We start from the raw sequence: 19,015 nt of genomic DNA, 5'->3' as shown, positions 1-19,015 counted from the left end.
AAGAAAATTTTTTTAAACATTGATGTAAATTCGTACTCTCTCTCTCTCCCTTATTGTTTCTTATGTTATGTTTATAATTTATATTGAAATCGTAAACTATACAATACTATACAAACAAACTATTTCCTACTACTATACTCGAAAGAATTTGTTTTGCTTCCGCTTTGTAGAATTTAAGAATTAATATTAAAAGTCTTACATAAATTACAAAAAATACCTACTATTCGATTTGAATTAATTATGAGTCTCTTATAAAGAAATTGAAAATATTCCTTTTTATTAATTTCCAACGTACCATCGTAACGTCATATTGTTAAGGTTTCATTTTACCTTCCTGGTTTGGAACTCTAAAAATATAAATACTTGCTTACAGACTTGTTAGACAAGACTCCACACGTTTTTGTCGCAAATAATGGAATGGACAAAAAGTGAAGGAAAATGAAAAATAAAATAGATGATAAATTACTACGTATTACCAGACAGACATTTTGAATAAAATCTCTTCTATTACAACAAATACTTTTTCTAAATGATATTATACGTTAAGTATATAAAGTGTGACAGTGTACAACAAGAGGTTGGAGGAGTTACAAAGTTCACGTAAAAATCATGAAATCTAAGACCTCTCTCACTCCAGGTGTGCTTATAAATTTACTTTATTATAATTATAGACACTATGTAATAATTCTTGTATTAAAATACCTAATTATAAGTATTAAAATGTGACGGAACGTGACGGTGATTTTAAAAAGTTTTTCTCTTATATTATGTATAAACGCAGACAGACAAACATTGGTTGTTGGCGCACGTTTGCCACGTGCCTGGTGTCCCAGGCGTCCATGGGCTACGGTAACCAATTACCATAAGATGGGTCATATGATGGTTTGCCACCGTAGTTGTATAAAAAAAGGAAAACATTCGTCCTTCAATGGTAGGCCATTCTGTAATTCACCATGGCGCTATAATAGGAAGGATTGAAGGATAATAGGACTGTATATGAGCACTCTCCTTCAGAAACCATAGAAGACAATGACGAAAATGGCACATCAACGTAATGTAGTAACCGGCTCTACTCTCTATGTCCCAAAATTATGAGGACTGACATGTAAAACTTTAAAATATCAGTACTAAATAAGAATTAGGTACTCACAATAACTGATCAAATATCAGGTTATGTGAACAGCACTCCACATAATGATCAAAATTCTTCATGCTTTATGATATTTTCTAATAAAACTAATACAAATTCGTAAACACATAACAATATAAATTGCCAATTTAAATTGATTGCTACTGCTACTGGAAATAATTTACAATAATAAATTAATTTAATAACATAAATTAGGCAAATAAAGAATACTTTTATGTTACAAAAACAGTTTGATGGGATTTTCTGTTTTAGTTTATCAATAGAATCTTTGAAAATTCGAAAAAACGAACAAGCTCTCAAATTAAAATTATTATTTTGCTTCTATTTATTCTCATTTATATATAAGTATAGTACATTAAACACGTCTTATGCGACCTTATAAAAACGTTGTTCTGATAAAAATCGCTTATAATACAGTAGTGCTTGGACACGCTCGGTTGTGGTCGTTCAAATTGACTAAAATGCGTAATCTTTTTTTATTAATATGCTTGTATGCTTTTGGCGAACTCGGAAATTCAAATTCAGGTAATTTTAATAATGTAATATGTTGATATTTTTTTACATTTGTATGTACATATTATTGTATAATGTTGTATATATTGTACATATATCCAATATTGTATTGATAAAATATATATTATAATTTCATTATTTTATTTCAAGCCTCTCGTTTACTTTAAATTACTGGACCCAAAGTCAGAATAGACCATATATCTCTCTTACCATATAACACTATCGATTTTTATTTGTTTGTGACTGGAACGCCAACAAACAAACGGGCCACCTAATCTTACCTCGGAAAAATTGGCATGGCGACCCACCCCGGAGGAGGTTGACGGGTATTACTGGACTCTTAGCAGCTAAAATCCCTAGTTCTCTTCTCGCTTTTGGTACCGGGGTCGGGAGATTGCGTCAGCATTATACCGCGGACCCGGTGCGGGTCCGGGGTTTTAAGCTGGTAAAAGTCCGGTAGTACCATTGTGACAAATCCCTTTGAAAAATCCGTCATATCACTCATATATTACCATGTCTAAGAATAGAGATGTCACGCTTTTAGCAACAAAATAAATCAGGCAGAGATACTCATTCACTTAGTACAAAGTTTTTTACTGGTATATCTTGGCCTTCTTTCTCCTTCTTTTTATTTGTATTATATTATTTTTATATATTATATTATGTATATTTTAATTATATATCTTTAATTTCAGTTCCATTTATAACAAAATGTAATTTGAGCGATTCAAAATGTTTGAAGAAGTCTACACAAGCCGCTATCCCAATATTTGCAAGTGGCCTACCAGACCTGGGTATCGAACCATTGGAACCAGTCCTCCTGAAGAAAGTGGATGCTTCGACCCCAAATTTAAACCTTGTTGCCAGTAATCTTCTTATTACAGGACTAAAGAATTGTATAGCTAAGAAATTATTGTAAGTAAATATTGATATTTATATATATATATTTTCACACCAATCTACTCTAAAAACTATTTCCAATTGAGAGATATGACGTACGTTTTTCTTAAATTTTAATTAAAATTTCATTAGGATCCTTACAGCCCTTTCGTCGGGAAAAGATACTAGAGAGACGTACACACTTTCGTTTTTGTAATAACATTAGTATGGGTAATACTCGTACTTTATTCATTTAAATATATAAATTTTATTCATTTTTATTCTAGTATCAACGATGCTAAACCAAGAAAGTTCTTATTTAAATTTGAATGCACGGCTGATTTAAAGGGAAATTATGAGATGAAGGGACAAATACTTATTCTTCCAATCGAAGGCAAAGGCAAAGTTCATTCGGCTATCAGTAAGTATATAAAACCATCAACATATATTATTTTTTATTTCTTTATTACTTTAGGGACTTTTGTTCATATTTCGTACGATAGTAATTAAGTTTAGTTCATAGTATCTGCAGTGTTGGAAATCACCTATAATATTTTTTTTTCAGCCTATTACAAAACCCTCTGTCACTTGTCCTCAACTTGCTTGTTAATCCTAGCCCAAAAAATCCTATTAATTTAAAAACAATACAATTTTGCAAATATGATGATTGGTCACAGTACAGTGGCAATACAGCAAATATATTGTGGTTATTAAACATTTTAAGTCCAAAAAATCTGGCATTTATAATGGGGAAACATAAAATATTATATATATTCCGATGGGAAAACTCGTAGTCTTTTATTTCATCAGTAGTCATTGTGACAGAGAAAGTAGTATTTTTAAATATATTATTTTACTTCAACCAAACAGTTCTTAACAATACAATTGCCTGCTTACGTTTCTAAAATATACATAAATAAATTTATGTTAAGAATTGTGTAATCATTTATGTTTGCCGCATCTTAAGTTTGTCAATGATTTTTTTATGAAACAATACGTAGAAAATTTAAGACCATACATAATATTTGACGCATAAGTGTGGTCTACATGTTAATTGCAAATAAATATTAGCATACAACTAGTATTTGTTATTCATTGGACCAATATATTATTATTTGTACGTTAATCATTTGTGACTGAGAGGTATTCAATGTCATATCTATCTATCTATGTAAGACATAAAGTCAAGGAATATATTTTTTCATCATATTATAACACTGTTTTTCCGTGTACACCTAAAATTTTATCATGTATTATATTCATTTACATACTATTAGCTACATGCCACTAAACTCCCCGTAATTTATGTATTAATCTAAAATACAGTCAGTCTATCTGCTTTCTAAATTTTATTCCAATTAATTCAATTCAATTCAATTCCGTTTCGACGTGTACTGGTAACAAACTTCCAAGTTTCTGACAAACTCACATATATATAATACTATCATTGTTCCATAGTATTGTCCGCAAAAAATCGTGTAGATATTATTGTATTATTTAATATAGAATAAGGTCTATCTATATACCAAATTTCGATCTATTTCATCAAATAGTTATAGCGTGAAACGGCAACTAATATCTATGATCACAAATGCGTTTACGCTAGCATTTTCTTAATACGCAATAAAATCTATTAATTATTTTCATTCTACCATACACTACATAGTATGTTGTTTTTCTGTAAGTAGCATGTTAGTAAACAAGTTTTTCATAGATATTATATACTTTATACACCATTACTTCGATAAAGTATTCTTATATATAGTTGTTATATGTATTATAGAGGAAAAATATTTGTATTACCTGCTTCATTCCTTATACGGATATAAATAATTTGAGTACAGAGTAAAAAAAAATAGAATTAGTAATCATATGTTATATAAACCGTCTAAAATACTTTTTTGTTACAAAAGATTATGACCACAATAGCCTCAAAAATAAAACGCGAATAAAACTACAGTTATACTTCCAATATTTATTTTCCTAAAAATGTAGCTGTGAATCGATGTCAAAATGTAGATTACGTATATTTCTATTTTTAATCTGTGGTTTAATTTATTTTTGTAGAACAGTGTCTATTGAAGGTTTTAGCACTATTTATATTAACCCTGCCATAATAAACACCGACCATCATTTGTTCATACTCAGCATCTTAAATATTTCATTTATGATAAATAATACTGAGACAGAGTTAATAGAAAATCATCTGAATGGGCACATCAGTCTTACCTTTTTCATCCGCCAAACAGCCATCGAATCTTCAAAACAACATGAATGAAATAACAAGTGTTACATGTTCAAGTGACTTCCGTGGTGTTCATATTACATGTATATGTCAGCTTAAAAAATATAAAGAATGCCTGTATAAAATGCGGTGGTTTTATACAGATATTTTTGTCTTTTGCTGCGGTCAGTGAACATAACTTTTTTTAATAGTGTAGTATGCATACATATCTTCCTTTAAATATCATTAACCATAAAATCAAAATGAAACAAAACTAGATTGTTTACTTGCTAAACTGGATGACATTATAAACTGGAATTGATAATTGCCTGGCATATGTCAGTGGAAGTAATGTAAAGCTTTTAAAAGTAATCCTTTAATACCTCTAGTATAATATTTAAAATTTATAGTCAATTTAGTAAATAAACATTCATTTCATTTTATTGTTGTCACTATTATACGCATTTAACAATGAATGCAAAAAGTTTTTTTAATTTCTAGCTTTCTTTATTATAATATAATTATTTTAATCGATTAATTTCGCTAAAACCTAATAAAATATTCCTTCTTTTTACCTATACTGACAAACAGTATAATGATAAATAATGACATCTCAGGACAACTGAAACAGCACCATCTAGATAAGCAGCGCTTGTGTTATGGGTACTATACGATTGATATAAATATATTGATGCATTTTTGTGTAAATACATATATAGAATAGAAAATCATTTATTGAAATAAACTTAATTTAAGCCCTTTTGAATAGTCAACATTTTTTTAAATCTACCACTTATTCGGAAAGCCGTCACATCACAAGAAGAATAAGCAAGAAACTAATAACAAGTAACAATATAAGAATGTAATATACACAGCAAACTAGACCAATACAAAAACTCGTACTCATGAATATAAATGTTTGTACCGTGCGAGGAATCGAATCCGCGACCATCGGAAATAAAGCGGTATACTAAACCGCTAGACTATGAAGGCCGTCTGTTGTCATTGTCACATTGCGGCGGCCGTGATGTACATGCGCTGCCATTTCTGAGAACTAGTGTTATGCCTTCACATCCTATTTTTCCATTGCCACGTCTTATCTTCGGGAAGAAGCTCAATTTTATTATTTTTAAAATATATATTACAGACAGCAACTTCGGTAGTAATCACTCATCTCATGTCATATATATCTCTATAAATATATAAGATATAATTCGGTAATAATTATATCTTATATATTTAGACGGACTCGTTGGTCTAGCAGTTTAGCACATAGCTTTACTTCCGACGGCCGCGGGTTCGGTTCTTCGCACGGTGTAAACATTTGTATTCATTAATATGATTGTTTGTATAAGGCTGGGTGTTTTATATGTATATTATCTATGAATTTACTAAAAAAAATCAAAGTATTTATATCAGTTCTAATATCCCAAACACAAGCTCTGCTTATCGTGGGACTAAATGGCGCTGTGTTAATTGTACAGGATTATTTATTTGTTATTATTTTTTTATGACATAAAGTGACAAGCTTATAGAAGTTAAAAATGAATTACTTGATCTCTACAAGTAATTCATTTTTAACTTCTTCATAAAATAGATACAACAAGTATAGGGCCGCTGTATGACCTTTGGTAGCAGTCACAACAAGACCCTATTAACAACTATATTATAGTTAACAAATGCAAATTAGGTATTTTCTAATGCAACTACAACTTCAATCGTTATTGAGAAAGCTTATAATTGACATTATTTGAACTATAGGTTTCTTCAAAGTAAATAGTTGTAGTCTATATATCATATGCTGTTATATACATCAAGAATTTGCTTTACAAATCTCCTCTAACTTTCATAGACGTCTCATGTTGAAGATTTGAGATTATTGAATTAATAGATTTTGACCGGTCCTATTACGCCCATGGCTTTTACTATTGCCTCTGCGTTTATATTCTGATGTTTCCAGGATTGATATCTCTTCATAACCTCGAATATAAAGATTTATGCGAATGAATATATACAATGTGTTATATTACGCCAACACTCTACTTTCCCATATTTTTTTAATAATTTCTATTTAGTACATTATATACTCATAAACCTGTTTTTATAATTCATTGTAACCAATGATAATAAGACATTATTATTTTCTTTTATTCCGCAGGAAAGATTGTTATTACCATTAACGGCGAATTTCATGACATAACTGGCAAAGATGGTGAAACATATTTGGAGATAAGAAATTGGAGTCATACCTTTGACCTCAAAGATAAATGTGATCTAGTTTTCGAGAACCTTTTCAACGGAAATGAAGTATTAGGTATGTATATATTATATTACCCGCTCAACTTTGTCTCCGTCACATTTCTCCCATTTTGCATTACTGCTCCGCTTCTGTTGATTGTAGTATGAAGATTGTAGTTGTAGTTGTAGCCCACCTCGCTAAACCTATTTAGCGACACTAAAAAACATTAAAATCGGTTCAGTAGATCCAGAGATTATCCAGAGATACAGTAATAACACATTAATTCATCATCACAATAATAGTTATCAAAATATCTACTGTATTGTCGTCCTGTTTACATATTTATGCAATGTTTTAAATTCAATCAATTTGCATTCTGTGAACTGAATAAATGCTATTTGTATAAAAAATTGGTCACCAATTGACGAGTAAATTAGTGAACATAAAATATATTAGGTATATGTCTTTAAGAGATTGCTTTGAGCGATAAGGCCGTCTTTTGTTAGCATATTTTTATATTAAATTCTTTTTTGTATATATTCTTTTATGCTTAATAAAGTGTAATATTTTTATTACGCCTTTACATTCATAAAAAATAATTAATTGAATCAGTAAGTCTAATTAATTATTTTCCACAGGTCGTGCTGCCCAAGATGTTATCAACTCAAGTGCCAACGATGTCATCTTTGAAATTGGCCCTCCCATTATAACCGCAGTTGTAACAAAAGTAGTTGATAGTATACAAACATTCTTCCATGCCGTGCCATTCAAAGACCTAGTTCTTTAAACTTATTTTTAAATCAAAAATATTTCTAATTTTCCTAAAAATTCCATAAAATGTTTTTCAAAGTTCCATTCTTAATATCACTTGGAAGTGATCGCTGAACTGTTAAGTGATAACATCTTAGTTCATTTGAAACGTCTACCAGAAATCCGTTTAGAAAGTTTTCCTGACTATTACCAGGTTCGGTATCGGCGTAGTATTTAAGTTTTTTTACCTACTATTAAAGTGCTCAATTTTACGTTCTTAATTTTTATTTTTTTTCATAAATATGGAGATCAATTACTATTCCTTAAGATCACGTTTCTTATGTTTTTATGTTTCTAGGTTTATATATATGTGCCCTTCCGTTAGCTAAAATTCAATAAAGCTTTTAAAGCACAATACTAGAAATATTTTTTAATATTATTATATTTATTAAGAAATAATTTAGACAAATATAAAAATAAGTGCACAATATTGTTTTGAAACTGAATCTATTCTGTTTATTGTATTTAGTATTCTGATATTTAGTCATTAATATTTTCTTTAATTTTTTTTAATATTTTCGTGTTTTATCAGCTTTAAAAATTCCTAGATAGCCAAATAAGAAGCCAAATAATTCTCTAATCATAATGTTATTGAAATTAAATATTATATTTATTTCAAGAAAGACAAGAACAAGTTAACAAAATTGCTGGATATTGAACTTTTTGCATGTGTTCCATCTATTATGTAAGTATTATAGCAACAGCCAATATTCGTGTATACGTCAAAATCGTCATCTACATCGCATCGTGTCGCTATGGTATGTTTACATTATCTAAAGCAGCAAAACCACTTAATTTCCATAATAAAATATTATATAATTTACTTGACCTTAACTTTGCTCATTGACACAAATATTTACAGCTACTTGAAGTAATTACGTTATGTGATGAGATCATCTAGTTATTTATTTGAATAATACATATTTTATGTTTACATTTAAACTTTGATTTAAATCATAATTATATATTTTTTTTTTAAATCGGTATGTTCCGTAATTATTTTTAAATTTATATATTTAATTTAATATATAAATAAAAACTGTACGAAACCATACCGGTTCCAATTTTAACAAAGTTAATATGAGACTAACATGGTTATGTGAAGCGGAAAGCCCTGAAACTTTTTAAATTTTCAATAAAATAAATTGGCGAAGAATTTAAAATATCAACTGCGGTTTTTTTCTATGATGTCAATTCATAAAAATAAATTTTAGCATTTTGTTTAATCAAGGAAACTTGATGTTATTCAAGTTAGTAAATCACTCCTTCCTTCACCTTCGAAACATCCTTCACCTTGATGTACCCTTGAATACAGAACTTGAACCTTACTGGACTGTATTAATTTTGCCTGCACTTCCTTGTTTATCCAATTGTTTACATATTATATGTATTTTGCCATACATTATTTACAATAATATTACACGAATACCTATAAGTATACATTACTATACGCCCGTTACATCTACATACAAACTAAATAATATTTCATTAAAATAATGACCATAAACACTGGACTATCCGTAATAAAAACAATAAAATTTGCATACCGTTGAATATGCATAATGCACATAATATTCCCATCCACCCTATAAATTTTATTATCTCCCCATGAAACTGTCGTCGGCGACTAAACACCGCGTTGGTATCATAACAAACCGTAAAAGAACAATTATTTCGGATCTTCACACAAGGGAGGACATAAAAATGTCAACACAACTGATATTTCGAGACACATGGTAGTATTTTCTGAAAAAAAAACAAAAGACAGTCACATCTCTAAATCAAATTAGCCATCAAAAATTAATATTTCTTTTAAATGTGTTTACTAAAATCAACTGTATTTTTAACCACCTACCTGTTACTAAACAGAAATCACAAATGAAAAATATAATTGAAATTAATTAGCTATTTTGAAATATTACAGTACTATAAAATATGTATAATAGTTCAAATAGACTCATCATTTTATTTTTTTTGAAAGTAAGCTTTGTTTTTTTAAGTTAATATGAATATATATTTATATTTTAATTTAATATAATTATTTTAAATACTATAAGCAGTTTACTCGGGAACTCGACCCCATTTTCTCAAATTCCCGTGGGAATTTCAATAAATTCGTTCATTAACCGACTGAAAAAACAAAAGATCTCTAAATCATAAAGGAGCCAATAACTGAATCATTATTTATAGTTAGATTAATAAAAACACTTAACTTCAATACCCAATTTTCCAGTAGCCAAATATAAGAAGACTTTATTACATTTCGTAATGGTATTTTCGAGAATCATGTGCGTTATAATTTTACTAGTTAACGATTTTATGCCTTTAAAAAAAAATGAAAATCGGTTCATTTTACAATTTGTGAACCGATTTTGATTTTTTTTTTTAAAGGCATAAAATCGTTAACTAGTAATGTTACGTGCACCTGCGGAGATACCTCTTGCTCGCACATTCCAAGGAGTTAGAGGGTTGGAGAGTATGTAAATATACCATGTGAATTATTGGTGAGTAAGAATCTCACACCATCGCTCTGACGATGGGACTGTCTTTGTAAAGATTTTCCACATTATATAGTGATATAGCAGTGAAATTACAGGGTACAGAGATATTATATCTTAGTCCTCCAGAATAGTTACGCATGAGTGGTACTATGGACGTGATGTGATACAGTGATGTACTTTGCGTTTTTCAAGTATACATATAGGTAACGTTTACTATTTACAACCAAGTGAAACCACTGTTAGCCATTCCGGTCACATAAAAACATGATCATAGCCAATTACTTTTGTGAAACAAAATCATAAATTATTTATACTTAATTAACCCTCAATTAGAATACTCCTAATAGGTCGTCTTTGTACCTGTCGATATTATTTTCACAAATAGACTATTAAACTCTTGATGTTATCTCCAAGCGACCGAGCTTATAAGGCATGCTGACTCAGCGGAATGTATGTAACGATTCACTGTGTCATTTATCCGATTGTTCTCTGATAGTTCATGGTCATAATTTGAAAATAAAGGATATATGAAACATCTATGAACAGATATTATATATATATATATATATATATTATATAAATTTCATGAGCCTTACCACAAAATTATATATTTTTGTAACTATGCTTTGAAATTAAAGCGTTGTAGTGTTGATTTGCCAAAATTTGTTTTTAAATTTAATTAGGGTTTTTTAAATTTAACGCAATATTTATTAAGAGTGCGACATCTGTACTAATGTAAAGAGATTAAGTTTGGATGTCGCGATAGTCTCCGTTATTACTGATCTAACTTTGAAAATATTTTTAGAGATGGATAGCACAATTTATCGTATAAGGCTACAAAATATCACGCTACGGCCAATACGAACTATGATGAAAAAGGTTGCAGAAAAGGATAAAATGCGATGCAGACAAAGCTGTGAGAGTCACCTATTATATAATATAAATCTATAAATAATATATAACATTAGATAAGAAATTTCGCTATATATTTCCCCACTGTTTGCATCTTTACTTCTTCCAAACAAATTTGGATATGCTGAATACAATTGCTAGCATTACTAATAATTTTCCCATGATTTTTTGCGATAGTAACCTCTTAGTTCTAGGTTTTTCATGTATGATAATAAAATAGTGCTTCCGCTGCATTAACGTTAGGCAGGGTATTAATAGAAAACGACAGGATCATGGGCATTAGCCAACATTATTTCCTGATGAATTTCCGGATATAGAACCTCCCTGATATAGTATATTATACATAGCAATGCACTAATCACCAATTTCATCAATCCCCGATCGTCAAGTATTCAGGGATATTGGCTAAAGCTGCAAAGAGTACTACATATTGAGAAAATGTAAGAGAAAAATGGTTGTCTAAATAATTATAACCTTCTAAAAACCATCGCGGTTAATTCCCGATGAATAAATCAGTCTGGCTTTTCCTGTCTCATTACATTCCTACATCATTCTCATCTTCGGCTTCGGCTGATACCCCGCCTACCGTTAATACAGCGATATCACCATTTTATTATCATCCATTAACAACTCAGATCCAAATAGGTGATAACCCAAACAAATCAGAGGGGAAGTGGATGGTTTGAAATTACTAGTAATCCCATTGCCAGTACTGTACACTGTCCTATCTTCACTCAATGGAAGCATCACGAGTATATTCTAGTGATTTTGTTACAATATGCTAACTGATCTGATCTGTTTATACTAACACAATCCTACCAAACTCTTAGCGCTGATCGGTGAGTGTACCAATCCATAATCGTCCAATACAAAAAACCCACGCAATTCGATGAGTACATAACGATCGGTCTCTATTTCATTTTATCATGTACATATATATACCAACTATATCACAATATGTTCATAAAAATAGAAAAAAATAACTCCCACATACATTAACATAATTTGTGCTGACCCTCGTAGTAATAGCCAGAAATTGGCATGTAAATGAATTAACTGGATCGTCACTAACTACCAATCAATAACAAACTGATTTATTCCCATAGGGCGATGTTATCACGAAAAAAGTTTAAGATAGAAATTCATTCATAAGCGGAGCGGATTACTAAGTCAGATGTATTAAACAATAATAATATTAACTAAATTAGCAACATATAAAAATATTTTTAAAATTATATTTGTGGCCTTGGCGGTTTAGTACACCACCTTACTTCTAATGGTAGTGAGTTGAATCTCGTACGATATAAATATATATGCATTCATGAACATGAGCATAATTGTTTTATGTATACATTTTTACATAATATTTAACCAGTGGTTTGAATTATCCCGGGTTATTGTTATTATTATTTATATATTTAGAAAGTACCACCATAACAATAGAAGTACATTACAATTCGAAGTAAAACATGCCGCTTATCGGAAGTGTTATGTGTCTCGTTCCCTGACAATAATCAAATATGAAATATGTCCATACATAAATATACAATTTAAGATAATGTCAATAAATACAGTAGTTAGAAACAATATTTAGAAATTGTAATTTTATTTTTATCGCCGACTCTCAGTTACAATGATCAGACCTTATTATTTCCAACTAGATTTGGAAATAGCTAACATTTTGTAGCCACGAGAGAGGGTAGGATGTAGTGACACGTGCCAAAAACATTTGAACGACGTCGCATACGATATTCGCTTGTAAAACGAGTAACGAATGATCTCATGGTCTGAGGGTGATTTGAGGTTTGGAGGGTTGTTGATACAAGTGTACGTTTTGTACCTAGGTACTTGTACGAATCAATACCTTTACATTGTTATAGACATATATATTTGTATATTACGGTACATTCACTAAACTAATGTATGTTAGAATATTTTTTTTTTTTCCATGTATAATTATTGACGACTTTGGTGATATGGTATATTAAGACACAGTCTGCGAATGGTAGCAGATTCAATATCTGCACAATAACATTAGTATTTATGGATAAGATTATTTATATTGACTTTATTGTTTTGTATATGTTATGTATATAAAAGGAAAATATATGTTTCAACATTTCCAACATTCTCATGACTTAAACTTTGCTTAGTTTTTTACAAAATAGTTAATCTGATTGGTCCACTGTTACTTATTTAATTTTAACTGTTCAGTTATTTGTAGACTAACTACTGCGTATGTACAGTTATATAATTACATTTTAAATTAATATTTAAATGTTAACTTATTAAATACTTAGACGAATATAATTATAGATACAAATAAATACTCCCATTATGCACATAAAGAGATTGAGGTAACTTTTTCTCATCATCTACGAGTGGGCACCGAACGCTATGACTCGTCACATTTTTTGCTGGCACGTGATTTGATGTAATTTAGAGGGTTAGAGTGTTCCGTAACTGACTAATCCGATGATAGATAAAGCTAATTGAACCCAATAGGAAAAAAAACGACGGCAAGAAATCTCTAGAGCACATTTGGTACGTATCCAAGGAAAAAATAAGAAAGAATCCTTTTTTTCTTAATAGAAATCTTATTCAGTTTAGACTAGGTATATACTCGTATTTATATGGTTCATGAATATTAAGAAAGGATAAACAACATAAACTTTATATACAATAAAATCGTATTGAGGCGCAAACTGTCTGTCTGTTATATTTATGTTTTGCGTAAATAAGACTTGACGAATTAGAATTAAATTTTCACAGAATACATTCTTAACCGTGAATCATACCTATCATCGTATAAACTATACAGAAATGTTCAAAAAATTCCTGAACCATATTCCCAATCCATGTACGTCAAATATTGTCTATAAAGAAGCATTATAAGGTATTGAGATCTATTCTTGCATAACGTAACCTAAAGAAAATTGAAAATGTTCCTTTTTTGCTCGATACCAGGCTCAGCATCAGTTCAAGGCGTTCTTGCAATATAATTGAAGTAAGCTACGTATCATAAAATTGTCGTAAGTTACAACTTTTTTTTTTATTTAATGATCGTATCGGTCGAGTTTACTAAAATAAGGAGGTCAAAAATGTTAATCGGAGGAATAACAAAAACCACGCGGGCATCAGCTAATACATAACTAAAATTATTTAGATAAATATAAAGGCATGCCCCGCCTACGCCATGAATCACTATTAAACGTTTATAAAAATATAATTACATTTTAGATATTGTTGAACTTTTACTACATTTTAAGAAGTCTTACCCATGCGTTAATTATGTCTCTACATAGACAAAGTTATTAAGCATGGGAATATTTAAAAAAAGAAATATATTTTGCTAAGAAAGTTCGCTCAATTTTCTACAGTCTAATGAGTTTCCACGAATAAGCCTCTAATACCCACCTTCATAATAATTTAATGTTACTAATTTGTTTCTAATTAGACGTTTACTTTTCTACCGTGTGGTCGGCATGTTTGGCTTTAGATTTGCGGAATATTAATACAAATTAAATCCAGAACGTTGGTAGCTAAGGACGAAATTTGTATGTCGGAAATCGTTTCACCTGCTCTTGTTTTTTGCAGTAATCACACGTTGTCACAGTGGTGCATTGTGCATTAGTGGCACGAGTATAGTAATTAAATTTTAAACGTTAAATGTTAGAAATAATTTTCCGAGCATGAAAATATGGAGGTCGGTCATATTTCACGGGAATGCTATGTAGTCATTAGTATTTAGATGATACGCTACCATAATTATAGTACTATTTATAATTTATTTTATTTAAAAATAATAGTTCCGCAACTGTAATTAATAATAACAAGCTGTGCCCGCGACTTCGTCCACGAGGAATAATATTTTCATTATTTAGGCTCATGAATACAAATGTTTATACCATGCGAAGATTCGAACCCGCGACCACCGAAAGTATATTGATAGTAATTGCCATCTTATATCCAGGAACGATTTTCGTTTTACATTTTTAATCTAATCGAAAATAGTAAATAAGCTAACATGTGGTCATGTCATAACGAACATATCGGATACCTATACCAATAAAGATTTTTTTTTAAATTAGACTTTAAGGCTAAATGTTTAGAGTTTAATTTCCAAAGTTTATCATTTTTTAGTTTGCGGTATTGCGATATGATGCTCGTGTGATACTCCTAACGCGTTACCATTTCTGAGGACTAACGTGTCATGCAACTTCAGTACAATGGCACTTGCATAAAAAAACCTTACCATTTCCTCAACAAGTCGCTTTGTCCTTGTCATACTCAGTAAAACAGCCATAAGATTTTATGTTTGTTTCACAATACAATAAAATAATAGAACAATGGAGAATTAATTGCAAACTTATTAGCAATTTTGCCATTCCTCCCCTTCGATGTATATATAAGTAGAATCATTATATTTAAACTGATCACCTTTTTTTTATTTCAATTATCAGTACAACCAACTGTATAATGATGGCGGCTGAATAAAAAACCAATTCTGCAAACACCTACCGTTCGGGAAGTAGGTACTTGAATGTACTAAGCAATATCGGTCCACAGTATAAAATCTTGGCGTTATATGCTCTTTTCTATTTTAAACACATGGAACTCTTGTGTATGTTATATTAATTCAATAATATATAAAATAATACATATTTACATAAGCGTTATTACAGTAATTATCATCTCTATGGAAAATCATTCCATATATTTCCATTTATAACTGACCATTAGAGGCCGAGAATTTTTTAATAACATAAAGTGCTACTTGTAGAACAATAATATTATTATAACGATTATAGATTGTATATTATTACGTTTAATATGTATAATTCAGATATTCTATACGATACCTAGGTATGTGCCTGCATAATATATTTCATAGGTAATATACAAAATAAATTATTTGGTTAGTTACTACTCTACTACGCTTAATTTTTATGTCATACCCGTGCGACGTGTGAAACGCCCATCGTTCTTCACAAAACCCATACATTTATAGGAATTTAATGAAAAACTATATCCGGCTTTATTCTTTTGTACTCAGGCGCATACGGAAGGGAACAATTACATTATTCCCTTGTCTACGTGCACGCAACCCGCTAAAGCTAATGACACTAAATACTCGTAATTCTTAGTATTTTCGAATTGTGAATCATAAAAATTAAAAGTAAACTAAAAAATATAGAAGTCATCACTTAAAGTAGTATAAATAAATAATATTCATCGTCTTTTAATTTATTCCAAAAGAAAAGTATTTAAATTGAATAAATTGAATTGTTCTCTCTGTGGATGTGTGAATATACTTACGTAATTACGAATTTACGTAACTACAATTACTCTTATATTATTATGCATATAGGTATGTTATTTTTGTGTAAATATTTATTATAGCATATTTGAAATTTTAAAATCGGATTACCTTACCTTAGACTGAGATTTCTTATACAATACTAAGACTCGAACGTAAATTTAACAGTTTAATTAATAAAGATAATTAATTCAGATTTGTGATCTTCATAATGACAAATCTGAATTAAAACATAAAATGAAATCTCAACAAACTGAATTCAGAATAGGAAAGTAAATATAAAATAATTTCATTTCCGCTATAAATCGAGACAGATAATCAATTTTTAGAATCTCGCTACAGAAGTTCCCCCTCTATGCATAATTCAGTGCGACTGCAAATCAAGATAGAATCATGACAGGTCGCGTGTTGCACTGCGATGCACTAGATACAGGAACCTAATATGTATGCCGTGAAATGTTCACTTTAATTTGACATATCTTATCACTATTGTCAATTACTTATTGGAAGGATATGAAATTCACATGAATCGGATCCATAACACTGATACGGCTAGCTTGTAGGGGTAGAATTTAATTCCATTGAAATTCTGACGCTTCTCTTTGGGGCAAAATCTCCGCTGTAAAATCGCGTGCAAATAGCACCAAATATTTGTATTGTATATTTTATTTACGAGCAGATTATAATTCGGTTGTAGAGTGAAAAATGACTCATGCGTTACCTTTGCGAATGGCTAAGATGACATGCCTTATATTCTGTAGTTTTACTTCCTATCTCTTTATCCTTTCTTTATCTCTATCTTTTACAACCAGATTTTACAAAAGAAATCCGGGACAGAAATAGGCGTGATTGAAGTAATATAGACAAGCTTTTTAAATTCTACCTAAATAAATAACACCAATAATAAGAGTATGTCCAATTCCTGTCACTTATTACAAGCTACATGAATTACAAAATTCCTAATTATAACATTATCAGTATCCTTATAAAACAGCTAGAACTTTATTTCAACCAATAGTTTTTTTATGAGTTAACACGTAACTACTTATCCTATATGAGGTAGAAGTCGTAGTTTGTATATAATTATTAACTATTAATATTAAGAATATGCCTCACGTCAAGAATAGTTACAGTATATTCCTATACTTTATGTTATACTACAATATAATGTCAACGCAAGTAAATGTAAAACTACTATCATTATCACTGGATGTACAAACATTACACTCTGTTTATATTCTCCCGTCTAAGGCAATAACATTATATCCTGCTATCCTGTACCGTGTTTTATCATGAATCGTTATTGCCAGAGTATTTTACATGAAGCTGGCTTTACAAACCTTTATCTACTAATATTCACTTCTAATACACGGACTACCTGATTAAAGTGGCAACGGTCACTTAACGTGTTTCAAAAATAAAATGTGATGAGCGTGGTATCCTCACAAATTCCCCTCACACAATCCTGACAACTAAAATGCCTCAGTATCCTGTAATTCATCTAATTTCAGAATTCAGCCAAATCTTACGCTTCAAACCAAAGCAACATACAGAACATAAACATGTAGGCACAAATAGGTGAGATAAAGATAACCACATAGATGACTTTGAATAAAGTCTACTTTGATTTAGTAATATGTAACTTTTTGTCATATCGGCATAAGAGGGCTCGAAACAGGTTTGAGAAAATAGCATGCACGTTTTGGCATACTTTCAAAAAAGCTTCGATTACTCATGCAACTAATTATTGCCAACAACAGAATAGACACACAGATATTGTTGCAGCCCACACGCAAACTAATTTATCTGTATTGTTTACCGTCAACACATCAGATCCTTCCATCGGCCCGATAGATCTATAGCGATTTAATTGGCGCATTTCCCATACAGCCTTACAGTTAGCTCAAGATACAAATCAAATAACGGTATCGAAATCAACATTAATTGTTCAGACTGATCGTATACTACAGATGTAATAAAAACATCGATATTACAAATATCAAAAGGTACCATATAACAACGGAGTAAGGTCCAATGTAACCAGATATATGTTGAAAACTTGTTCGCCGCCTCATCAACGCCTTTAATTCTCTTCTAAATGAACCTAAAGAAAAAAACATGTCGACCGATGAATAGACGAATAAGTACAGCATGTAGATTTGAAAATAAATCGATTAAATACCCGTCGCGAATTTACTGATTCGTCATCTTGCGGTTTTTGTATAGGAAAATAACAAAGACTGTTATTGCTATGTGACAAAGAGGATTCGATTGATTTGTATATCAAATTAACGATTACGTGTTTATTAACGATATGAACCATTAATATTCTCACAAAAACACAAATCAACTCTCGCTAATTAGATATATAAATAAGATATTATTTTCACATGAACAAAACATACAATAATTATACTCTTTTTATTTATTTTATAATTATAACTTTAAACAGCAAATAAAATAGTTT

The 19,015-nt window shown here is 30.2% G+C and overlaps 1 protein-coding gene across 1 annotated transcript; it reads left to right on the top strand.

Moving 5' to 3' along the window:
• The first annotated feature begins 1,554 nt into the window (after nucleotides 1–1,554).
• On the top strand, nucleotides 1,555–8,027 carry LOC131851139 (circadian clock-controlled protein daywake-like). Its single transcript, XM_059201587.1, has 5 exons — nucleotides 1,555–1,675; nucleotides 2,359–2,578; nucleotides 2,830–2,963; nucleotides 6,925–7,080; nucleotides 7,644–8,027. The coding sequence occupies exons 1-5, from the start codon at nucleotides 1,612–1,614 to the stop codon at nucleotides 7,790–7,792; spliced, it is 723 nt and encodes a 240-aa protein (XP_059057570.1). The 5' UTR covers nucleotides 1,555–1,611; the 3' UTR covers nucleotides 7,793–8,027.
• The last annotated feature ends 10,988 nt before the right edge of the window (nucleotides 8,028–19,015 follow it).

Source organism: Achroia grisella, unplaced genomic scaffold, assembly GCF_030625045.1.
Source record: "Achroia grisella isolate CSIRO2021 unplaced genomic scaffold, CSIRO_AGI_Agris_v1 utg780, whole genome shotgun sequence".
Lineage (NCBI taxonomy): Eukaryota > Metazoa > Arthropoda > Insecta > Lepidoptera > Pyralidae > Achroia > Achroia grisella.
This window is presented reverse-complemented; position numbering and strand designations above follow the sequence as displayed.